Raw genomic sequence first — 27,056 nt, forward strand, 5'->3', positions numbered from 1 at the left:
TATAAAGTCCACAGAAGAAGAAGAAGCCTGAAGGAGGAGAGATTACTAGAAACTGACAAAATGTCCCCTTTTATCTGTGGATTAATTGTTGGAGTAGAGAACACACGATTTTGTGTGACTCAAAATGGGTTAAGATTCTACAAAGATCCCGGAAAAAAAGGACCTTCTGCGTTTCAGATAAAATAACAACCCAATGTTTATATCCCAGGACAAATTAGCTAGCAACGGCAAGCTAACTGAATGTCCATGAATGTTTAAAGTGTTTCGACCTGTCCCCAAATTAATATAGTTGGTTCAGAGTTCGTTTTGATATTTCAACCTGCGTGTCCTGATCGCGTCTGGTGTGGATGGACAAAATCAAAATGCGCGCGAGGGCGGACGCACACGCCCAGTCTAGTCAGCATGTAAGGGAGTTTTGGCAGGGCTGTGAATAGAGCGATGGATGAATGGGTGGATGGATACAAAGGAGGAAGAGAGCGCTGGTCAATAAACACCTGAGGATAAATAATCTGCCAACAGAACACTGCTGTCTCTTTGTCTGGCAGAGGGGGGTGGAGATGAGGAGGAGAGAAATGTGGAGGAGAGGAGAGAGAATGTCAGTCTATGTTAAGCTACATTTAGAACAGAGCAGCAAATCACCCTAAATTCTTACAAAATGAGGGAGGAAGAGAAGATGGATGGATGAGAGGGAGGACAAGTACCCAGTCCTCTGGAGGCTGTGGAGCACACCAGTCAATCACTGCCTGAGGGAGACACAAACGTGAACGCATGCACACACACACGTACGCAGTTACGCATGCGCACACACATCTACACTCAGCGTGCTCGCCAATCATCAGATATGTTTCAGAGTCACAATTAACACAGTGAGCTGAAACACAAGAGTCATTACTGAAACTCTGAAACTAATGCAAGTGGATCCTCAGTATGACATAGACAAGCTGCAGTAAGCTTTTCTGGAGTATTTACTTTATAACACAATACAAATGCTTTGCTAATAAAGCTTTGTGAAATGTAATGTGATTGGAGTGGGGGGGGGGGGGGGGTGCATTTGGGCAATGCCAGCTGTGTCTTTCCCCGAGGCCCAGTGTGGCTGTGCTGGTCAGCTTTAGAGAGAAGAGGTGGGTGAGAGTGTGTGTTTGTGGCATGTGCATGTGTGTGAGTATTTCCTTTTATGTGTTTGTGCATGCCTTCCTGACTGCAATGCATCTCAGTGCATCTCAGTGCATCTCATTGCATCTCAGTGCATCTCAGTGCATCTCAGTGTATCTCAGTGCATCGCAGTGCATCTCAGTGCATCTCATTGCATCGCAGTGCATCTCAGTGCATCTCAGTGCATCTCATTGCATCTCAGTGCATCTCATTGCATCTCAGTGCATCTCATTGCATCTCAGTGCATCTCAGTGCATCTCAGTGCATCTCAGTGCATCTCAGTGCGTCTCAGTGCGTCTCAGTGCATCTCATTGCATCTCAGTGCGTCTCAGTGCGTCTCATTGCATCTCAGTGCGTCTCATTGCGTCTCAGTGCGTCTCAGTGCGTCGCAGTGCGTCTCAGTGCGTCTCATTGCGTATCAGTGCGTCTCAGTGCGTCTCAGTGCGTCGCAGTGCGTCGCAGTGCGTCTCAGTGCGTCGCAGTGCGTCTCAGTGCGTCACAGTGCGTCTCAGTGCGTCTCAGTGCGTCGCAGTGCATCTCAGTGCATCTCAGTGCATAGCAGTGCATCTCAGTGCATCTCAGTGCATAGCAGTGCATCTCAGTGCATCGCAGTGCATCTCAGTGCATCTCAGTGCATCTCAGTGCATCTCAGTGCATCGCAGTGCATCTCAGTGCATCTCAGTGCATCTCAGTGCATCTCAGTGCGTCGCAGTGCGTCTCAGTGCGTCTCAGTGCGTCTCAGTGCATCTCAGTGCATCTCAGTGCATCTCAGTGCATCTCAATGCATCTCAGTGCGTCTCAGTGCGTCTCAGTGCATCTCAGTGTATGCTTGCGCACCTACATGTGTGTTTAGCAGGAGTCCCCCCAGCCCCCTCAGCCCTGTAGCACCAGAGAAAGAGAGAGAGAGAAATCATATCTACTGGGTGAAATACCACAGTGTGCCATCACAGCAGCAAGATTTGTGACCTGTTGCCACAAGAAAAGGGCATCCAGTGAAGAACAAACACCATTGTAAATACAACCCATATTTATGTTTATTAATTGTCCCTTTTGTACTTTAACTATTTGCACATCGTTACAACACTGTATTTAGACAAAATGACATTTGAAATGTCTTTATTATTTTGGAACTTCTGTGAGTGTAATGTTTACTGTTAATTTGTATTGTTTATTATCTACTTCACTTGCTTGGCAATGTTAACATATGTTTCCCATGACAATAAAGCCCTTGAATTGAGATCCTGGTCAGCCAGCCTAAGTCTAGCCTTATCTCCCTCCCCCTGCTGCCTAACACCATGCCCAGACAGGACACGGGTCTGCGCCATCGTGAGCAAATTGATTTTGTCCCCCGACACAAAACGCGATCCCGACACGCAGGTTGAAATATCAAATCAAACTCTGAACCAATTCTATTAATTTGGGGACAGGTCGAAAATAAATTAAATATTTATGGCAATTTAGCTAGCTAGCTTGCAGTTGCTAGTGTAACAGTATAACTTTAAACCGTCCCCTCGCCCCGACACGGGCGCGAACCAGGGACCCTCTGCACACATCGACAACAGTCACCCACGAAGCGTCGTTACCCATCGCTCCACAAAAGCCGCGGCCCTTGCAGAGCAAGGGGCAACACTACTAATAGGTTTCAGAGCAAGTGACGTAACTGATTGAAACGCTACTAGCGCGTACCCGCTAACTAGCTAGCCATTTCACATCCGTTACACTCACCCCCCTTTCAACCTCCTCCTTTTCCGCAGCAACCAGTGATCCGGGTCAACAGCATCAATGTAACAGTATAACTTTAGTACGTCCCCTCGCCCCGACCCGGGCGCGAACCAGGGACCCTCTGCACACATCAACAACGGTCGCCCACGAAGCATCGTTACCCATCGCTCCACAAAGGCCGCGGCCCTTGCAGAGCAAGGGGCAACACTACTAATAGGTTTCAGAGCAAGTGACGTAACTGATTGAAACGCTACTAGCGCGTACCCGCTAACTAGCTAGCCATTTCACATCCGTTACACTAGCTAATTTGTCCCATTTAGCTAGCTTGCGGTTGCTAGCTAATTTGTCCTGGGATATAAATGTTGAGTTGTTATTTTACCTGAGATGCACAAGGTCCTCTACTCCGACAAATGAATCCACACATTAAATCCACACATGGTCAACCAAATCATTTCTAGTCATCTCTCCTCCTTCCAGGCTTTTTCTTCTTTGGACTTTATATGGCGATTGGCATCTACTTTCATAATAAGGTGTATTACTACGACCGACCGAAGTTCATCTTTCAATCACCCACGTGGGTATAACCAATGAGATGGCATGTGGGTATCTGCTTCTATAAACCATGGGAGGCAGGACTTGCACCACATTCAGCGTCACAAATAGAACTGACTTCTGTTTTAGCGCTTGGCAACGCAGACGCTCGTTGGCGCGCGTGAGCAGTGTGGGTGCAATGATTGAATAACATGTATGTGTACATTTATTTTGCAACGCACGCGACGCGAGCGGTGTGGTCAGCATGTAATGGAACTGCTCTCCTCTCTCTGCAAACACTTTAAGACAAATATTAGTGACCAATGACGCACTAACGAGCCACTGATTGTGGTCACAGCCCCAGATCAATAAAATAACTGATCTCTTTCTCCCTCACCTATTCTTTCTCTCACTCTTTCTCTCTGTGCACTTAGACTCTCTGTCTATCTTTCTCTTTCCTCTGTGCAGTTGGTCTCTCTCTCTCTCTCTTCATCCTGTTCACAACCCCCCCTTCCTCTCTCTCTCCCTCCCACTTTTCCTCCTCTCTGGGCAGAGTGCCAGTCCCTCTTCCTGGCGCTGAGCCAGCAGCCCCCCTTCCATCCTCTCTGATTGATGGCCCCTCTATTCGGGAAGAGGAGGAAGAGAAACACACAGAGGGAAAGAGGAAAGGAGAGCAGTAAAGCAAACATACACAAGCATGCGCACATGCACACATACACGAACAACAAAACACAAACAGTGCAGAACAGAGCACACACACACACACGCACACGCACACGCACACGACCTACAGTACCAGTCGAATGTTTGGACACACCTTCTCATTCAAGGATTTTTCTTTATTTTTACTATTTTCTACATTGTAGAATAACAGTGAAGACATCAAAACTATGAAATAACTCATATGGAATCATGTAGTAACCAAAAAAGTATTGAACAATCAAAATATATTTGAGATTTGAGATTTTTTAAAGTAGCCGCCCTTTGCCTTGAGGACAGCTTTGCACACTCTTGGCATTCTCTCAACCAGCTTCATGAGGTAGTCACCTGGAATGCATTTCAATTAACAGGTGTGCCTTGTTAAAAGGTCATTTGTGAGATTTCTTTCCTTCTTAATGCGTTTGAGCCAATCAGTTGTGTTGTGACAAGGTAGTGGGGTATACAGAAGATAGCCCTATTTGGTAAAAGACCAAGTCCATATTATGGCAAGAACAGCTCAAATAAGCAAAGAGAAATGACAGTCCATCATTACTTTAAGACATGAAGGTCAGTCAATCAGGAACATTTCAAGAACTTTCAAAGTTTCTTCAAGTGCAGTCGCAAAAACAATCAAGCGCTATGATGAAACTGGCTCTCATGAGGACCACCACAGGAAAGGAAGAACCTTACCTCTGCTGCAGAGGATAAGTTCATTAGAGTTAACTGCACCTCAGATTGCAGCCCAAATAAATGCTTCACAGAGTTCAAGTAACAGACACATCTCAACATCAACTGTTCAGAGGAGACTGCGTGAATCAGGCCTTCATCGTCAAATTATTGCAAAGAAACTACTACTAAAGGACACCAATAATTAGAAGAGACTTGATTGGGCCAAGAAACACAAGCAAAGGACATTAGACCGGTGGAAATCTGTCCTTTGGTCTGATCAGTCCAAATTTGAGATCTTTGGTTCCAACTGCCGTGTCTTTGTGAGACGCAGAGTAGGTGAACGGATTATCTCTGCATGTGTGGTTCCCACCGTGAAGCATGGTGGAGGAGGTGTGATGGTGTGGGGGTGCTTTGCTGGTCAGTGATTTATTTAGAATTCAAAGCAAACTTAAGCAGCATGGCTACCACAGCATTCTGCAGCGATACGCCATCCCATCTGGTTTGCACTTAGTGGGACTATCGCTTGTTTTTCAACAGGACAATGTCCCAAAACACACCTCCAGGCTGTGTAATGGCTATTTGACCAAGAAGGAGAGTCATGGTGTTGCATCATTTGACCTGGCCTCCACAATCACCCGACCTGGTTTGGGATGAGTTGGAACGCAGAGTGAAGGAAAAGCAGCCAACAAGTGCTCAGCATATGCGGGAACTCCTTGAAGACCGTTGGAAAAGCATTCCTCATGAAGCTGGTTGAGAGAATGGCAAGAGTTTGCAAAGCTGTCATCAAGGCAAAGGGGGGCTACTTTGAAGAATCTGAAATATTCAATATATTTTTATTTGTTCAACACTTTGTTGGTTACAACAATTATTCCATATGTGTTATTTCATAGTTTTGATGTCTTCACTATTATTCTACAATGTAGAAAATAGTAAAAATAATGGAAAACCCTTAAATGAGTAGGTGTGTCCAAACTGTTGATTGGTGCTATATGTAAGCAGACTCACACCGTGAAACCCAACAAACAGTTATCCTTGTGGAGACCAAAACATTTATTTCCATTCAAAATCCTATTTTCCCTAAACCTAACCCTAACTTTAACCCTAAAACTAAACCTAACCCTAAAATTGTAACCCTAAACCTAAAATAGCTAAATGTCTCCACTTTGTTTTAATATCCTTGTGAGTACATCTGGTCCCAACAAGGATAGTTAAACCAACACACACACACACAGTGGCTCTTAAGCAGACAGAGAAGCCTTTATAGGGCATCTGTAAAAATGCAGGCCTGCGGACAAATTTCTGCCTGGGTCCCAGAGTTTTTAACAATATCTCTCGTAGGCTCCCCAGCAATATAATGTGCTTATCCATTACTCTGACATTCATATTCACACACTGCCAACTTACCAGCTTGGCCTGACAGACTGCTTCAGCTTTAAACTCCTGTCCACCACAAAGCAATTATACAGTACACCGCTAGCCCCGTACACTGGCCACACACACACACACACACACATATAGAAAAGATACATACATACAATGTTGAAGCACACACACATATACACTGTGGTAGTACACACACAGCAAAGGAGTGTACCATACCGTACAAACGCAGTAACATACTGGCACACACACGCAGGCAAACACAGACATTTGTTTATGCTTTCAGTCTCACACGCATATATAAACAGGCTTGCATGTGCACACACCTGTAGACACACACACAGATGCATTCACACACGTACACATACACACAGATGCATTCACACACGTACACATACACACAGATGCATTCACACACGTACACACACACACAGATGCATTCACACACGTACACATACACACAGATGCATTCACACACGTACACATACACACAGATGCATTCACACACGTACACATACACACAGATGCATTCACACACGTACACATACACACAGATGGGCTCACACACAAACACCCAGCAGGGCGTGTGCAGCTACTCAGATGCTTTTTGATCGAGTGACAAACCCATTATGCTAAAAGACTAGCTCCCTGGGAATCTCCCTCCCTCACTCCCTAAATGAGCTCTGTTACACACACACCTCTGGATTCAGGTCATAACGCCAGCCAAGCACAACCAGAGGAGGATGTGAATTAATATGAACTACATATAAACATGCACTGGGCTGTCTGAGCACATAGCTAGCGGTAATTAGGCATGAGCGAACAAACACACATTTATATTATGCAGATGCTAGAGCACACACACTCACACACTTTTTATAAAACCCTCTCACTTTCTCAGTCTCTAACTCTCTCTCTCTCTCTCGCACACACACACACACACACACACACACACACACACACACACACACACACACACACACACACACACACACACACACACACACACACACACATGGATGGAACAGGAAGGCACGCCAGCTGCTTCATCTGTCCTTAGGAGTCTACTGGGGATAGAGCAGAGCAACTCTAAAAACATCCCCCCAGCCTTCCGTAGGCAGTAATCACTAACTACAGTGCCTTCAGAAAGTATTGATGCCTCCTGACTTATTACACATGTTGTTGTGTTATACACTGAATAGATTTTTTGTCTCTCACCAATCTACACACAAAAACAAAGTTTTTTTAGAAATGTCTGCAAATGCATTGAAAATGAAATATAGAAATCTCATTTACATAAGTATTCACACCCCTGAGTCAACAATACATGTTAGAATCACTGTTGGCAGTGATTACAGCTGTGAGTCTTTCTGGGAAGTCTCTAAGAGATTTGCACACCTGGATTGGGCAATATTTGCACATGATTATTTTTTTAATTCTTCAAGCTCTGTTAAGTTGGTTGTTGATTATTGCTAGACAACGTTCAATGTTGTCTTGGTAAGCAACTCCAGTGTGTATTTGGCCTGCTAGAAGGTGTCGGAACGCAGATTGTTGGAACGCAGATTGAGTCAGGTTTTCCTCTAGGATTTGACCTGTGCTTAGCTCTATTCCATTTATTTTTATTTAAAAAAAATAACTAGTCCTTGCCGATGGCTACCATACCCATAACATGACGCACCCACCTCCATGCTTGAAAAGATGAAAAGTGGTACTCAGTGATGTGTTGTGTTGGATTTGCCCTGAACACAACGCTTTGTATTCAGGAAATAAAGTTAATTTCTTTGCGACATTTTTTGCAGTTTTACTTTAGTGCCTTGTTGCAAACAAGATTAATGTTTTAAAATATTTGTGATGCGTTTCAGGAAACGAGGCGTATGTTGCACATCACTACTTCACAGGAGAGGCATTTGAACGTAAACATTTCTTTTAGTATCAAAATGCATTTTTGGGCAGAAATGCCTTCTGGAACATGTGAACTTTAATTTGCCTTAATTACTAACTTGTATGTCATCTGTAAGTACGAATAAAATCATTCAATTATGAGCCTAGTTGGTTTAGCCACGGAAAAAGTCAGGAACCTTCCCGCTAGCCATGATTGGCTGAGATAATGGCTGGGTTGGACATGCCGAGAGATGAGTTCGGAATGGTCTGCCATGCAGGATGCTTATGTCTACAACATGAGCTACTCAGTGTGTGTAGATAATCTTTTCTACTGTAGCTTTTTTGAAAGATATCATGAAGAACTGCAAAAGTGTTGCTACTGCTCTCCACTTTCTGGAGGACGATTGTGCCATGCTGCTGTAACCGATGTGAAATGGCTAGCTAGTTAGCGGTGGTGCGCGCTAATAGCGTTTCAATCGGTGACGTCACTTGCTCTGAGACATTTAATTAGTTGTTCCCCTTGCTCTGCAAGGGCCGCGGCTTTTGTGGCGCGATGGGTAACGATGCTTCGAGGGTGACTGTTGTCTATGTGTGCCGAGGGACCCTGGCTCGAGCCCAGGTAGAGGCGAGGAGAGGGATGGAAGCTATACTGTTACACTGACTCTCTGACTCTGAAAATGAATCCGATGATTTAGGAAAAAACATTTTCACTGAACCAGATATTATAGTCTTCTGATGACAGTGATTGGGAAGAAACGTGGATCAACAGTGTTGTTGTCACGGAAGAAGTTGACCGAGTTTTGAAATCAGTTGAATGCCTGGTGGAAGCAGATTATGATAGCTAAGGAGATCGAAAAAATTATGGCGTTTGATTGAAAATATGCGAAGGGAGTCGAAAAGAGAACATAGTTGTATAAAACACCTCTCTCCGAATTACATCTTCAAACTAAGGGCAACCATGGCATCCGTGACAAAGAGGGAGAAGCATTCATCCATGTCTAGCTAGCTACATTTTCAGATATTATACATTTCTAATTTTGTCAAAGTCGTTTCCATTGCAAGTTAAAGCGTACTGTTAGCTTGTCAGCTAACATTAGCTGGCTGGCTCGCTAGATAACATTACGTGTATGATCTGTGTAGTAATATTATTCATATCTCAGAAATCCATTTGCATTGCTAGTTATAGCCTAATGTTAGCTAGCTAGCTATCATTAAACCTAGTTGGTTAGCTTTAGCTACCTGCAAATTTATGCATGGTGGCTAGCTATGACAATCAGTATGGGTTGGGATTATTGCTGCGTTCAAAACAATCTCGGAACTTGGAAATCTCAGACTTCTGACTTCAGTGCTTTCAAGACAACTGGGAACTGAAAAAAATAACTAGCTCCGACTGGGAAAAATCGTTTTGAACGGTCATCCAACTCGGAAATCCAACTCGGGAACTCGGACCACTTTCTAGAGCCCTGACTTTCCGACATGAAGATCACTGACGACGTCATGATTTGACCTCGTATTTTTCAAAGTTCCCAGTTGAAAAGCACTGTTAGGTTCATTGTTTAGCTAGCTAGCTACAAATCTAAACAAAAGACTCCACTTTGTCAGATGATTACATGACTGACCCATCAGGTTAGCCAGGTGTGTCCGGGGTGATTATGGTCATCTACTGTATTTCATGAACGTGTGTTCATGTCTGGACAATAGTGACCCATCCACTTAGCTAGATGTGGCTGTGGGGTGGTTATATAATTTCTTTCACATGACCCATCAAGAGTGTCTGGGTAAGAATCATCTAATAATTTATACAATTTAATTTATACAATATTCATCTGGACACTTTCTATTTTGATATTGCTACTATGCAAGTAACCATTTCACTGTACCTTTTAAACCTTTTGTATCCTGTGCATGTGACAAATAAGCTTTGATTTTATTTGAAAAATTGTGTGTTTACCAGAAACGGTAATGTGAAGAACAACATGACCTGCACCAAAGTCAGATTAGGATATAGGCCAAGGACTAGATAAAGTGTATTTTTGCTACTACTATCACCACTTTTAGTCTTGAAATCTTTGGTTGTTTACTACACTACCTTAGCCCACTCTGTTTAGCACATGGCCCCACATGAATCCTTAAAGATGGGTGGGGCTAAGGTTTAAGAGGGTGTGAACGATGCTGAATGGGTGTAAACAAAGAAGAGCTCTCCAGTAGGTGTACCAATTATTTCAAGGGCCATTTTCTCAGAAGTGGGGTTACAAGTTTATCAACGTTCAAAGCAGAATTACTTTCCCATTGCTCCTCAACTGCATTGTATGATATACAATTTAGTCTATACTTGTATCCAATGTCAGTCATTAAAAAAAAAAAAAAATACAAATAGAAATTCACTGGAGATGGTCCTCTCCTTCCTCCTCTGCGGAGCCTCTACTGGTGTGGGGTACAGAGATACTGATTCAAAAATCATGTTAAACACTATTATTGCACACAGAGTGACTCCATGCAACTTATTAAGTGACACATTTTTACTCTTCATTTTTTATTAATATGTAAACATTAAAAAAAACATAATTCCACTTTGACATTATGGGGTACTGTGTGTAGGCCAATGACACAATCTCAATTCAATCCATTTTAAATTCAGGCACAACAACATGGAAAAAGTCAAGGGGTGTGAATACCTTCCAAAGGCACTGTATATCTACTGGCATTCTAGACCTGACTGCATATATAGAACTAGCCATCTGTAGGCCGTTATCACTAACTATATCTACTGTCATTCTAGACCTGACTGGATATATAGAACTAGCCATATGTAGGCCGTTATCACTAACTATATCTACTGGCATTCTAGACCTGACTGGATATATAGAACTAGCCATATGTAGGCCGTTATCACTAACTATATCTACTGTCATTCTAGACCTGACTGGATATATAGAACTAGCCATCTGTAGGCCGTTATCACTAACTATATCTACTGTCATTCTAGACCTGACTGGATATATAGAACTAGCCATATGTAGGCCGTTATCACTAACTATATCTACTGGCATTCTAGACCTGACTGGATATATAGAACTAGCCATCTGTAGGCCGTTATCACTAACTATATCTACTGGCATTCTAGACCTGACTGGATATATAGAACTAGCCATCTGTAGGCCGTTATCACTAACTATATCTACTGGCATTCTAGACCTGACTGGATATATAGAACTAGCCATCTGTAGGCCGTTATCACTAACTATATCTACTGGCATTCTAGACCTGACTGGATATATAGAACTAGCCATCTGTAGGCCGTTATCACTAACTATATCTACTGGCATTCTAGACCTGACTGGATATATAGAACTAGCCATCTGTAGGCCGTTGTCACTAACTATATCTACTGGCATTCTAGACCTGACTGAATATATAGAACTAGCCATCTGTAGGCCGTTATCACTAACTATATCTACTGGCATTCTAGACCTGAATGGATATATAGAACTAGCCATCTGTAGACCGTTATCACTAACTATATCTACTGGCATTCTAGACCTGACTGGATATATAGAACTAGCCATCTGTAGACCGTTATCACTAACTATATCTACTGGCATTCTAGACCTGACTGAATATATAGAACTAGCCATCTGTAGGCCGTTATCACTAACTATATCTACTGGCATTCTAGACCTGAATGGATATATAGAACTAGCCATCTGTAGACCGTTATCACTAACTATATCTACTGGCATTCTAGACCTGACTGGATATATAGAACTAGCCATATGTAGGCCGTTATCACTAACTATATCTACTGGCATTCTAGACCTGACTGGATATATAGAACTAGCCATCTGTAGACCGTTATCACTAACTATATCTACTGGCATTCTAGACCTGACTGAATATATAGAACTAGCCATCTGTAGGCCGTTATCACTAACTATATCTACTGGCATTCTAGACCTGACTGGATATATAGAACTAGCCACCTGTAGACCGTTATCACTAACTATATCTACTGGCATTCTAGACCTGACTGGATATATAGAACTAGCCATCTGTAGGCCGTTATCACTAACTATATCTACTGGCATTCTAGACCTGACTGGATATATAGAACTAGCCATCTGTAGGCCGTTATCACTAACTATATCTACTGGCATTCTAGACCTGACTGGATATATAGAACTAGCCATCTGTAGGCCGTTATCACTAACTATATCTACTGGCATTCTAGACCTGACTGGATATATAGAACTAGCCATCTGTAGGCCGTTATCACTAACTATATCTACTGGCATTCTAGACCTGACTGGATATATAGAACTAGCCATCTGTAGGCCGTTATCACTAACTATATCTACTGGCCTTCTAGACCTGACTGGATATATAGAACTAGCCATCTGTAGGCCGTTATCACTAACTATATCTACTGAGCCTTCTAGACCTGACTGAAAATATACAGGATATTGTCGGGCAATATCCCTGAATACAGTATATACTATATATCACTGAATATTTAAATCCTTTTTTCCCTGGACCTATATCTGCGAGCTAGCTTACTGCAGGCTACTTATGACCGATATCACTAGAACTACAGGGGCGGTGTACATCTGTGAATATAAAACTACTTCTGCAGGCTACTTATGACCGATATCACTAGAACTACAGGGGCGGTGTACATCTGTGAATATAAAACTACTTCTGCAGGCTACTTATGACCGATATCACTAGAACTACAGGGGCGGTGTACATCTGTGAATATAAAACTACTTCTGCAGGCTACTTATGACCGATATCACTAGAACTACAGGGGCGGTGTACATCTGTGAATATAAAACTACTTCTGCAGGCTTCTTAGGACCGATATCAGTGAATATAATGTACCACCATACCTCCTGTACACATATACCACCATATCCCTGAGCCTTCTGAGAACATATAGCATGGAATATATAACTAGCTGTCTGCAGACCCAAAACATCACACGTGATGATAAGACTGTATTGCTGCCGACATATATATCACTACATATGTAACTCCATTATACTAAGCCCTCAGTGTTTCTACATATCAGTGGTGCTCCTCTCTCTCTCTCTTCCAGTGAGGAAGGAAGGTGTGTGCTGTGCTGCGCCTGCTGTTTTAAAGCCACCATGATGCCATGGCCGATCAGTGATCACCATCTCCACGGCAGGAAGGGAGGGAAGGGCAGACAGAACACACACACAGATACTATCAGATCAGTTGGTATCAGCAGCCCTGTTGGCAGACGGCCCATTCCTTCCAAATCCTCCCCTATACACATCCCTCCCTGATCAGTAGAAGCTAAAGGGAATAGTGACTCCTGTAGAAAGCGAGTGACTGCTTGATGGCTCAATTAATGGCAGCAGCACACCACGAGATGGCCCCGCACGTGATAAGGAGAGTAATGGCACACGGCTGGGGCTGGGAAGAGAGGAACTAAGAGCAGATACTGTTAAATCTATTCATGATTCATTATTCCTTGCTTTGGCTCAAAGCTCCCCTTGTCATTTCTCAGTGCACTCTCGCTCATTTAAAAAAAAACTTTAATCCTTTCTCTGGCTCATTCTTTCTACAGCATCTCTCTCTGGCTCATCCTTTCTACAGCATCTCTCTCTGGCTCATCCTTTCTACAGTATCTGTCTCTGGCTCATCCTTTCTACGGCATCTCTCTCTGGCTCATCCTTTCAACAGCATCGGTCTCTCTGGCTCATCCCTTCTACAGTATCGGTCTCTCTGGCTCATCCCTTCCACAGTATCGGTCTCTCTGGCTCATCCATTCCACAGTATCGGTCTCTCCTTTCCACAGTATCGGTCTCTCTGGCTCATCCTTTCCACAGTATGGGTCTCTCTGGCTCATCCCTTCCACAGTATGGGTCTCTCTGGCTCATCTTTTCCACAGTATCGGTCTCTCTGGCTCATCCTTTCCACAGTATGGGTCTCTCTGGCTCATCCCTTCCACAGTATCGGTCTCTCTGGCTCATCCATTCCACAGTATCGGTCTCTCCTTTCCACAGTATCGGTCTCTCTGGCTCATCCTTTCCACAGTATGGGTCTCTCTGGCTCATCCTTTCCACAGTATCGGTCTCTCTGGCTCATCGTTTCCACAGTATCGGTCTCTCTGGCTCATCCTTTCCACAGTATCGGTCTCTCTGGCTCATCCTTTCCACAGTATCGGTCTCTCTGGCTCATCCTTTCCACAGTATCGGTCTCTCTGGCTCATCGTTTCCACAGTATCGGTCTCTCTGGCTCATCGTTTCCACAGTATCGGTCTCTCTGGCTCATCGTTTCCACAGTATCGGTCTCTCTGGCTCATCGTTTCCACAGTATCGGTCTCTCTGGCTCATCCTTTCCACAGTATCGGTCTCTCTGGCTCATCCTTTCTACAGTATCTCTCTCTGGCTCATCCTTTCTACAGTATCGGTCTCTGGCTCATCCTTTCTACAGTATCTCTCTCTGGCTCATCCTTTCTACAGTATCTCTCTCTGGCTCTTTTTTTACTATCCATTTTTCTTTCTCATATCACACTCTCTATTTAATTCCCCCCTCGCCCTCTCTCTGTTCTCTCTCAAATGTATCTATTTCTCTCTCATCACCTGTCTCAGCCCTCCTTCTCCCTTCTCCTGTGTCCCCTGCCAGCAGCCTCACTCCCCCTCTCTCATTCCCTCCTTCCCCCCTCTCTCCCCCCTCCCTCTCTCCCCCCTCCCTCTCTCCCCCCCATTCTTCCTCCCCCTTTCTGGAGTAACACAAGCAGATCTCTATTCATGTCTCCTCTGTGGTGACAGTAGAGCTGACAGTGGAGCTTTACCCTGTTGGCCTGGCTACTGGCTAATGGCACATATTCACTATGGTTCTGGATCTGTTTGGTTCTGTGCCTAGCTCTGGATCTGGGTCCAGCATGTGGACTGCTAAACACCACCGGACCTCTTCACTGCTGTCCATAACGATGGAGTAGAATGAGCCTGTAAGTCACCTTGAATGAAGACGTCAGTCAAGTAGATAATGCGCCACAACGCGCACTCTGCAACAAGAAAGGGACATGGGGTGCCTGCCAGGACTCTGCTGATCATGACGCACACACACGCACACGCACACACACGCACACGCACACACACACACACACACACACACACACACACACACACACACACACACACACCAAACAAATGCACGCACACACACACACACACACACACACACACACACACACACACACACACACACACACACACACACACACACACACACACACCAAACGAACGAACGCATGCACACACAAACACCCTACTGCAATGAACACACTCTGTCAGAGATGATGAGAAATACTACAGTTCATGAATGTGAAACACACATGCACACACACTCGGTTTGAGGGGTTGAGGGTGTGTGTGTGTGTGTGTGTGTGTGTGTGTGTGTGTGTGTGTGTGTGTGTGTGTGTGTGTGTGTGTGTGTGTGTGTGTGTGTGTGTGTGAGAGACAGAGGCAGTGGCTGGTGTCAGAGAGGGCTGAGAGGGATGGTGACTGTGGTGTCTGCCCTATACTGCTCCCTGTAAAGACCATTACTGGAAGAGACCAGACACAGACAACACACACAGTAATACTGAAAGACAGTAACGTCTCTCTTACCTGCTTGTGCATCTCTATGTTCAGCCCATAGGACATCTCATAGTACTGTATGGAGAGAGAAATAACAACGTTCAATAAGTATACAGAGGTAATAGATTAAATATAATCAGGTGATCAATTGTGTGTGTGCGTGTGGGTCCGTTCATGTGTGCATGGTGGAAATGTGAATGTGTGTCTGTGTATGTCGTTGTCAGTGTCTGTGTGTATGGAGCGGTGTTTGTCTGTCTCAGCACCAGTGTGGGTGTGTGTACACAGTAATAACTTCCATCCGGGCTGGAGAGACAGCGGGGATCAGTCATTGTGACATAGCCAGTCCCAGTCTCAGCAGGCACATGAACAGCACTGAGAATGATGACCATCAAACCTGACTTCTCTCCCTCTCTCTCTCTCCCACCCCCTCTCTCTCTCCCCTCCCCCCAATCTCTCCCATTCCTCTCCCCCCTCCTCCCTCTCTCTCTCTCCCACCCCCTCTCCCCTGCCCCCAATCTCTCCCCTTCCTCTCCCCCCTCCTGCCTCTCTCTCTCTCTCTCTCCCCCCCTGAAACTCTCGCTGTCTCTGTATCACTCTCTGTCTTTCTGTCTCTCCTCGCCCTCTCAGAATCTCTGCATCTCACAGGGACTGTCTGTCTATATCTTTCTCTCGCTCTCCATCTCTTGATCTCTCTCTCTGGCATTTCTCTCTCGGTTTCTCTCTCTATCACACACACACGTACGATGCATGCACACACACGCGCTCACACAGTACACACATACACGCACGCTGGCTCACAAGGTACACACACACACACACACACTCACACACGGTCCTCTTGAGCCTTCCTTCCTTTGTCCATCTCTGAATCCTCTCCTCTCTCCAACATCATAAAAGCCATGTTCTTTTGTGCCATCTCTCCTCATCATGTCCTCCCTCCCTCTACCGCTCCATCCATCCCCCATCTCTCTCTTTTTCTCTTGCACTCTAACCATTATTAGTCTCTCGCTTGCTCTCTCTCGCTCTCTCTCCCTCGCACTCTAACCATTATTAGTCTCTCTTTCTCTCTCCATTCTTATTCATTCTCTCTCTCATATTAGATAAGTAGGTTCTGAGGACCAGTATGCTAATGTAGCCATGTACTGGACAACACAAGCCTCTTCACAGAGCAGTCTGTATGGAGGAATAAGGACTATGTAAAGGCTTTAGAATGCTCGACATACCATATTATAGGCTGAAAGATAGTGTATAAGGCTCTATAGAGAACCAACATGGCTGGACCCATGCAGAGAGGTGAACAATGTGGGAATGGATTACTGTAATGAACATATACACTGAGTATACCAAACATTAAGAACACTTTCCTAATACTGAGTTGTGTGTGTTTGTGTGTGTGTCTGTCTGTGTGAGGATACTCCTCAGGCAAAGTCAACACTGATAGAGAGGCAGGCTAAATGAATTAAATGGCATGAAAGATCAAGATACTGTACAGCCACATATGATCCTTAGCATACAACACACTGCACAGTGTACTACAAGGAATCTGCTCAGCCTAATCACACCAAAATGCATCTGTCATGTCATGTCTTGCATATTCTCATTCATCTAATCTACCCTCATTCATTTGAATATTTCACATTCCTATAACTCTCCACACATACTATCTCAGCCGTATAAAAGAACAACGCTAAAATCCCCATGCAGGCTTATGATCCCAGGTGATGAAGCTGAGCTAGCTAAGAGCCCCACACTACACAACACCACAACAACAGCAGCCAGCCACAGAGCTGTTATCAGGGCTGATCTACTACAGACAGACAGCAGAGCTGTTATCAGGGCTGATCTACTACAGACAGACAGCAGAGCTGTTATCAGGGCTGATCTACTACAGACAGCCACAGAGCTGTTATCAGGGCTGATCTACTACAGACAGCCACAGAGCTGTTATCAGGGCTGATCTACTACAGACAGCCACAGAGCTGTTATCAGGGCTGATCTACCCCAGACAGACAGCAGAGCTGTTATCAGGGCTGATCTACTACAGACAGCCACAGAGCTGTTATCAGGGCTGATCTACTACAGACAGACAGCAGAGCAGTTATCAGGGCTGATCTACTACAGACAGACAGCAGAGCTGTTATCAGGGCTGATCTACTACAGACAGAGGGCAGAGCTGTTATCAGGGCTGATCTACTACAGACAGACAGCAGAGCTGTTATCAGGGCTGATCTACTACAGACAGACAGCAGAGCTGTTATCAGGGCTGATCTACTACAGACAGCCACAGAGCTGTTATCAGGGCTGATCTACTACAGACAGCCACAGAGCTGTTATCAGGGCTGATCTACTACAGACAGACAGCAGAGCTGTTATCAGGGCTGATCTACTACAGACAGACAGCAGAGCTGTTATCAGGGCTGATCTACTACAGACAGACAGCAGAGCTGTTATCAGGGCTGATCTACTACAGACAGACAGCAGAGCTGTTATCAGGGCTGATCTACTACAGACAGACAGCAGAGCTGTTATCAGGGCTGATCTACTACAGACAGACAGCAGAGCTGTTATCAGGGCTGATCTACTACAGACAGCCACAGAGCTGTTATCAGGGCTGATCTACTACAGACAGACAGCAGAGCTGTTATCAGGGCTGATCTACTACAGACAGCCACAGAGCTGTTATCAGGGCTGATCTACTACAGACAGACAGCAGAGCTGTTATCAGGGCTGATCTACTACAGACAGACAGCAGAGCGGAGCAGCGTTGTTGTAGCGTTGTGCAGGTTTGTCTGTTCTGTTTCTCAATGGCTTCATCTTCCCCGAGCTGACTGCATGACTGTCAGCCCCCCGTCCTACTCCCCCACCGCCCACCATTATATAATCTCCCTCTCGTGTCAGTGCATTCTCATTGAGAGCTATGTGTATAATACCTGGTGTATGCTCGTGTGTGTGTCAGTCTGGAGCAGATTGTGCACGGCATGTGGCGGATGTGGCGAAGGCTAAGCCCGGCAGAAAAACAGCCTGCTGATGCTGACGTCACCTCCCCAACCACCACAACGAGGAGGGTGTGTGTGGTGTGTGACACTGTGTGTGTGTGTGTGTGTGTGTGTGTGTGTGTGTGTGTGTGTGTGTGTGTGTGTGTGTGTGTGTGTGTGTGTGTGTGTGTGTGTGTGTGTGTGTGTGTGTGTGTGTGTGACACTGTGTGTGTGTGTGTGTGTGTGTGTGTGTGTGTGTGTGTGTGTGTGTGTGTGTGTGTGTGTGTGTGTGTGTGTGTGTGTGTGAACGCGTGCATTAACTTGATGGTGAGGATCGACCATGCAGCTTGGTGTGAGTGTGTTGGCCCTCACACTAGACCCTGCTAGGTCACTGTAGTGAGACAATGTCTGTAATTGGCTAGTGGTTGATGGCTGTCAGGGTGTGTCAACACAGAGGTGGGCCTGTACAGATGCATCTCTGGGGCCCACTGCTGCTAAGAGATCCCCTGCCAGTTAGCCTGGAGTTTCAAGACAACCAGTCAACGTGTGCTGCTGCGAGGAGGCCCGACAGGAGTCTTGGTCACGGAGAGGCTTTGTACCGGCAAGGGGAGACTTTGTGCATGACTTGTGCATGAATCCACCACAAGGGCTAGCCGGCGGCAGAGAGCTGTAACAAGAGTATGCAAGCACGTAGAAAGCGGGCATGCAACTAACCTCTACCTAGGCACTCCTGCACTAGACAGTTGCCCGCCGCCCGCTGCCTTGTGGGTTAGTCTGTTATGACAAAGGCAGTGTAATGGCGGACGCCGACAGACTGGGTTTCCGGCAGCCTCCTGCAGCTGTAGAAGATACTGGTCATCCTGGGTTTCCCCCTTGCCACTGGAATTTCCCCTTTCTACAGTGCTGTTGTGGATTGCGCACCTTCAGCGGCACTTTAAATAACTTCCTTTGAGCAGGTATCCGTTTCTGACCTCGGTGAAGCCATCAACTGGAAACCGGACTAAAGTCTGGCGGTGTTGGGGTGTCTGGTGACGGGGTAGGAGTGGATGTATCGGGAGCCGTTAATCAAACCCCTGCACGCCAGCGGCACAGGACTATTATGGTTGCTAGCAGTTGGGTGGCAGCTGCTCACAGCAGACCCCTGTGTAACTGAGCAGCCCTATTTAGGAGCACATTGCTCACCCCAGCTGGGGAGAGGCCTTGAAAAGGTGGCCTAAAAATTCACTCCATCCTGGATAGGCTACCGCACCTATAGGGAGTTCCACTCAGCGGTCAAAAAAAACTAAAGAAAACAATTCCCCTGAAACTGGCGACATGGAACATCAGAACTCTTGGACACTGACGATAATAGCGATAGACCCCATCGGAGAACAGCTTTGATTGCTACAGAACTAAGGCGCTAAAACATTGACTTTGCTGCCCTGAGTGAGAGCAGGTTCCTGGATGAAGGTTCCCTGAAAAAGGAGGGAGAAGGCTACACCTTCTTCTGGAAAGGTTACCCTCCGGGTGGACAACATCAGCACGGTGTGGGACTGGCAATTAAGAACAGCCTACCACCCAGGCTCACCGAAACACCTGTCGGCATAAGTGAAAGACTCATGTCTCTCGGTATCCCCCTAGCCAAGATGCGTTATGCTACTCTTCTCAGTGCATACGCACCCAAGTTACCATCTGAAAATGAGGCAAAGGACTGCTTCTACCAGTCACACCGCATCCCCAGGAATGACAAGATATTTCTGCTGGGTGACTTCAACACTAGGGTGGGACAGAACAAAAGGATATGGAGCGGAGGCATGGTGTTGGCCAGGTCAATGAGAACGGCATGAGACTGCTAACTCTATGTGCCGAGCACAATCTCATTGTCACTAACACCTTGTTCCAGCAGAAGAACAAATCTAAAACATCATAGCTGCACTCACGCTCCAAACATTGGCGCCTGATTGACTACGTCATAGTGAGACATTCTGACACTAATGACGTTCTGCTGACACCTGACACGAGGGGTGCAGAATGCTGGACAGATCACCGTATGATACTGGCTAAACCCCAGGTGAGAATACATCCTCCCAATGCCAGCTGAAGTCCAGTAAGAGGCGTCTGCACTGAATCTGGCTTGAGAAAGCTACAGTAATGGACGAGTTCCGTTGCTCTCTCGCTGAAAGGCTGAGGAAGACTGAGCCTCTTCTGAGCGCAGAGGACCCCATGGACCAGAAGTGGGCATCTATTAGCTCAGTGCTCTATCAGGCAGCGGCCCACTCCATTGGCTACAGAGGTAGGAAACATCAGGAGTGGTTCGATGAGAACTCTGACACCATCACAACCTTACTGGACAATATGCACAAAGCGCACAGGGCTACTTTCAACAGCCCCACATCTGCGACCCTTTGCAAGCAATGGTGTGCATCGCGCAAGGAAGTGCATCCAACCTTGCGTACTCTGCAGAACGAAAGGTGGATGAATAAGAAACAAGAAATCCAAATTTATGTCGACAAAAACGGCATGCACAATTTCTACAACTCAATTAAAGCTATCTATGGCCCTAGAAGTCACTCCATCACAACCATGAAAACAGCCGATGGTCTGACTCTCTTGAAGGACCAAAACCAGATCCTGATGAGGTGGGCTGACCACTTTGAAGCACTACTCAATCAGACCACTCCATCCTGGAAGAACTGCCTGTCCGTCCACCCATTCAAGACTTCAACCATTTGTCAACCTTCCAGGAGGTGTTATCAGCTATCCATTCCCTCAAGAACAACAAGACCCCTGGTGCTGACAACTACTTAAGAAGGGAGGTTACTTCTGCACCAGAACGGTCCACCAGTGCATCACTGAGGTTTGGGACCTGGAGATTGTCCCCCCAACAGTGGCGGGATGCAAACATTGTCACCATCTATAAGAACAAGGGTGACAAGTCCATCTGCGGCAACAGCCGGGGGATATCCCTTCTGGCAGTGGTCGGCAAGTTCGTGGCCAAGGTGATGCTACACATGCTGGTGAACAACATCACAGAGGAACTGCTGCCAGAGTCACAATGCGGCTTCAAAAAGAACAGGAGACGGTCGACATGATATTCACGGCACAGCAACTCCAGGAGAAGTAACGTGAACAACATCAGGACCTTTTCATGACATTTGTCGACCTCTCCAAGGACTTCAACATTGTGAGCAGGGAACTACTATGGGGCATTCTACTCAAATGTGGCTGTCCAGACAAATGTGTCAACATCCTTTGCCAGTTCCATGATGGGATGATGGCTCCGATGGCCATAGGAGGGCAGGAGTCAGTGCTCTTTGGAGTAAGCATCAGTGTGAGACAGGGATGTGTGCTGGCACCGGTACTCTTTAACATCTTCCTCCTATGTGTCACCCAGCTTTTCCACAAAGTTGCAGTGTACTTCAGACTGGATGGAAACCTATTCAACATCAGGAGGCTTCAAGCAACCACCAAGGCTTCGGCTGATGACTGTACTCTTGTGGCCCACACTCCAGAAGACCTTCAGTCCATCCTTGTAGCATCTATGAGGGTCTATAGCAGGATGGGACTGTCTATCAACACCACCAAGACAGAGGTGGTCTGCCAATGGAGATCCGGCCCTCCACCCACCATGCCTGTCTTCACCATTTAACATAAATCACTGACAATAGTCACGTCCAATACCTGGGCAGCATCCTCTCAGAGGGCTGCAGCATCGACCTCGGAATTCAAAATAGGATCAAGCAAGCATTTTCTGCCTTCGGGAAACTCAGAGGCAGGGTCTTCCAAAACAGGGATCTCCACCTCCACACCACAATCGCCGTCTGTCAAGCCGTCTGCATCACCACACTTCATTACAGCTGTGAAGACTGGGTCATTTACAGTCGCCACAACAAACAGCTCGAGCGATTCCACATAAGACGTCTGCAGCACATTCTGGGAATCACCTGGTGCAACCGTGTGCCCTATACAGAAATACTTGCTAAGACCAACTGCAAGAGTATGGAGGTCATGGTCACCCAGCACCAACTGCGCTGGCTTAGGCATTTCATTAGAATGTCTGAGGAGCACTTACCACGGAAAATCCTGTATGGCCAGATACATCTTGGCCGGCGATCTGCAGGGGGGCAGATGAAGCACTACAAGGACCAGCTAAAAACATTGCTGAAGCAATGCAACATCAAATCCACAGACCTAGAGGATGCTGCTGTCGACCGTTCCACCTGGCGGCAGCTCTGCCAGAGCGGTGTACACAGGTGGGAGAAGGAGAGGAGCACAAAGAGACAGCAAAACAGCTCAGGAGACATACAACCATGCCTACCCCCGCCAACACAGACTGCATATGCCCCACCTGCAATACAGTTTGTGGATCTCAGATTGGACTCCACAGTCAAAGAATTCACTGTTAACTCAGAAGTGGAAGTCATCATCAGATACGATGGACTACCATAAGCAAGTCATTGGCTAACTAATCTCTTGTCATGTGATAGTCCTAAACCATCAACAACATCACCCCCACTCTGTCTTTATATTCCTTTCTCTAACACTCACACACTCACATTCACACACACAGTCATCTGAGCAACCAACGCATTAAGCAATCAGTACTTCATTTCACTCAACCAGCTGCTCCTCTTTTCTTTCTCTCTCTCTCTCCTTCCATTCATTTCAGAGTGTTTGCGCTCTCGTTTGCCCTTCCTCCATTTCAGTGACTCATCGTGTTGAGTGAGTGTCAAAGTGTCTCACCAGCCAGCCAGCCAGCCTGTGTCTTTACTATTCTGTTAAATCTCCAGACTTAAGAAGATGTGGAGTGCATCTAATCCAAGGTGATTTGGCTAAATGGTATGTGTGTGAGTGTGTGAGTGTGTGTGTGTGGGTGTGTGTGAGTGTGTGTGTGTGGGTGTGTGAGTGTGTGAGTGTGTGTGTGTGGGTGTGTGTGCACGTAGACTGCATTGTTTATCAGCATCCCTCAGGTGGTGCCTGTCTCTCCACTTCTCGCTCTCCTCCCACACCAACAGATACCATCAGTGTATTAATACATTCATTAGCAAGCTTTACTCACATGTCCTTAAGACTGGTGAGGTCTGACTTTTAGCTCTGTAAACTCCACATTGAGAAATAACTAAAAGTAGATTTAGGATAGAAAATCTTTACTTCTTGATTCATCATCAGAGTTGGAGAAATATGACCAAATCCCAACCAAAATGGATTGACCTTGGCGTAGCCTTTCTCATTAGGCCTAGAGTATGAGGGGCATATTTTTATTTTACCAGGTAAGTTGACTGAGAACACATTCTCATTTACAGCAACAACCTGGGGAATAGTTACAGGGGAGAGGAGATGAATGAGCCAATTGTAAACTGGGGATGATTATGGGGACTGTGATGATATGAGAGCCAGATTAGGAATTTAGCCAGGACCCCAGGGTCTTACAATAAGTGCCATGAGATCTTTAGTGACCAGAGAGAGTCAGGACACCTGTTTAACATCCCATCCGAAAGACAGCACCCTACACAAGGGATATTTCCTTAGACCAGAGGAAAGGGTGCCTCCTACTGGCCCTCCAACACCACTTCCAGCAGCATCTGGTCTCCCATCCAGGACCAACCCTGCTTAACTTCAGAAGCAAGCCAGCAGTGGGATGCAGGGTGGTATTCTGCTGACAAATGTCAATAGAGCCACCAGCAGCCAATCTTTGTAAAGATGTGTGTTCTGCTGTGTTCCTACATGTTACCAGACAATCGAGGCAGGTTGAAGACTCTTAAAACACAATCCTCCTGGCCCCTTTTTTTCTCCCTAAATCCTCAGCTCGCACTATCATATGTCATAGAAATGGTTAGCTTACCAGGGTGCATTCCTTTTACAATTCTATCCTCATCCCTTCCCCTCTCCCCCTCTGCCCTGGTTCCCTCCTTCCTCCCCTCCCCTCTTCTGACACTCAGACACTCCATCTCTCTCTCCATCTCCCTCTCTCCATCTCTCTTTCGCAATCTGTGACTGTAATGTTCCTGAAGAGAGCACAGTTTGTCAGGCTGAATCAGACAGATAAGCTGGGGGTGGAGTAAGCGGCTGAGAGTAGTGCATTAATCCACCCCCCTCACAAACACACCTCCCCCCTACGGGGATGTATAGCACGCAAACACACATGAACACACAGGGTTATGGTGCATGTGACCACATGGATGGTCATTAAAACTGGACCACTGCAGACCCCCTCTATTCCAAATAGAAACACTACACACAAATACTAAACACACACACAAACACACTCCTAAAACCCACAGAAATGACACAGACACATGCCAACCTCTGTCTCCCTGTCTCAGGCCTGACACTGACAGATACCTCTCATTCTCTGATCAGACAGTGAAATGTGTGCTCTTATTTAGGCCCAGGGCAGCCAAAAACGTGATTTTCCTGTGTTTTGAGGTTGGAATAATACTGTGAAATTGTGAAAATTATGATAATGCCTTTTGAAAAGCCTGCCTGAATTTCAGCCTGTTTGGGTAAGATGTCCTAGCAAAATTCTTGCTTGAGAAATATTTTTTACTTTTTACACACAATTTTTGTGATATCCAAATTGGTAGTTACAGTCTTATTCCATCGCTGCAACTCGCGTACGGACTCGGGAGAGGCGAAGGTCGAGAGCCATGCGTCCTCCGAAACATGACCCTGTCAAGTCGCACTGCTTCTTGACACACTGCTCACTTAACCCGGAAACCAGCCGCACCAATGTGTCGGAAGAAACACAGTACACCTGGCGACCATGTCAGCGTGCATGGGCCCGGCCCGCCACAGGAGTCGCTAGAGTGCGATGGGATAAGGACATCCCGGCCAGGCAAACCCTCCCCTAACCCGGACGATGCTGGACCAAATGTGTCTCTCGGTCACGGCCGGCTGCGACACAGCCCAGTATCGAATCCAGATCTGTAGTGACACCTCAAGCACTGCAGTGCCTTAGACCGCTGCGCCACTCAGGAGGACCCTTTTTTACTATTTTAATTGAAAACAATCACAGTAAGGTGCTTAATTATTACCCAGAAATGATTTGATATTGGGATAAAAATGGCTGCAAATACACAGATTTCAGGAGAGCTGTGAAATCTGAGCCCCATGAATTATAAATACAACAACCAGAAACAAGGCGCCCGCAGACACCCTCTCGTGTCCATGTCTCTGTAGACTACCACAGAAGACTAACAGAGACGGCTTCCATATCTAACAGAGACGGGTTCCATAAAAAAGAAACCTCACTGCGTTTATTTTCAGCAAACTTAACGTGTAAATATTTGTATGAACATAACAAGATTCAACAACTGAGACATAAACTGAACAAGTTCCACAGACATGTGACTAACAGAAATGGAATAATGTGTCCCTGAACAAACGGGGAGTCAAAATCAAAAGTAACAGTCAGTATCTGGTGTGGCCACCAGCTGCATTAAGTACTGCAGTGCATCTCCACCTCATGGACCAGATTTGCCAGCTCTTGCTGTGAGATGTTACCCCACTCCTCCACCAACACACCTGCAAGTTCCCGGACATTTCTGGGGGGGAATGGCCCTAGCCCTCACCCTCCGATCCAACAGGTCCCAGATGTGCTCAATGGGATTGAGATCCGAGCTCTTCGCTGGCCATGGCAGAACACTGACATTCCTGTCTTGCAGGAAATCACGCACTGAACGAGCAGTATGGCTGGTGGCAGTGTCATGCTGGAGGGTCATGTCAGGATGAGCCTGCAGGAAGGGTACCACATGAGGGAGGAGGATGTCTTCCCTGTAACGCACAGCATTTAGATTGCCTGCCATGACAACGAGCTCAGTCCGATTATGCCGTGACACACCGACCCAGACCATGACAGACCCTCCACCTCCAAATCGATCCCGCTCCAGAGTACAGGCCTCGGTGTAATGCTCATTCCTTCAACGATAAACGCAAATCCGACCATCACCCCTGGTGAGACAAACCCGCGACTCGTCAGTGAAGAGCAGTTTTTTGACAGTCCTGTCTGGTCCAGCAACGGTGGGTTTGTGCCCATAGGCGACGTTGTTGCCGGTGATGTCCGGTGAGGACCTGCCTTACAACAGGCCTACAAGCCCTCAGTCCAGCCTATTGCGGACAGTCTGAGCACTGATGGAGGGATTGTGCGTTCCTGGTGTAACTCGGGCAGTTGTTTTGTTGCCATCCTGTACCTGTTCTGCAGGTGTGATGTTTGGATGTACCGATCCTGTGCAGGTGTTGTTACATGTGGTCTACCACTGTGAGGACGATCAGCTGTCCGTCCTGTCTCCCTGTAGCGCTGTCTTAGGCGTCTCACAGTACGGACATTGCAATTTATTGCCCTGCCACATCTGCAGTCCTCATGCCTCCTTGCAGCATGCCTAACGCTCGTTTACGCAGATGAGCATGGACCCTGGGCATCTTTATTTTTGTGTTTTTCAGAGTCAGTAGAAAGGCCTCTTTC

The 27,056-nt window shown here is 46.2% G+C and overlaps 1 protein-coding gene across 3 annotated transcripts in view; it reads right to left on the reverse strand.

Annotated features, from left to right (window-relative positions):
* Positions 1 to 27,056, reverse strand: part of LOC120052451 (transducin-like enhancer protein 4) — an 86,122-nt gene that overhangs the window by 39,647 nt on the left and 19,419 nt on the right. For all 3 annotated transcript variants that reach the window (XM_038999367.1, XM_038999368.1, XM_038999366.1), the window contains exon 4: positions 15,672 to 15,716. In XM_038999367.1, the coding sequence (XP_038855295.1) occupies positions 15,672 to 15,716 (45 nt within the window). The remainder of the gene's footprint in view (positions 1 to 15,671; positions 15,717 to 27,056) is intronic.

The sequence above is a fragment of the Salvelinus namaycush genome, chromosome 8, assembly GCF_016432855.1.
Source record: "Salvelinus namaycush isolate Seneca chromosome 8, SaNama_1.0, whole genome shotgun sequence".
Classification (NCBI taxonomy): Eukaryota; Metazoa; Chordata; class Actinopteri; order Salmoniformes; family Salmonidae; genus Salvelinus; species Salvelinus namaycush.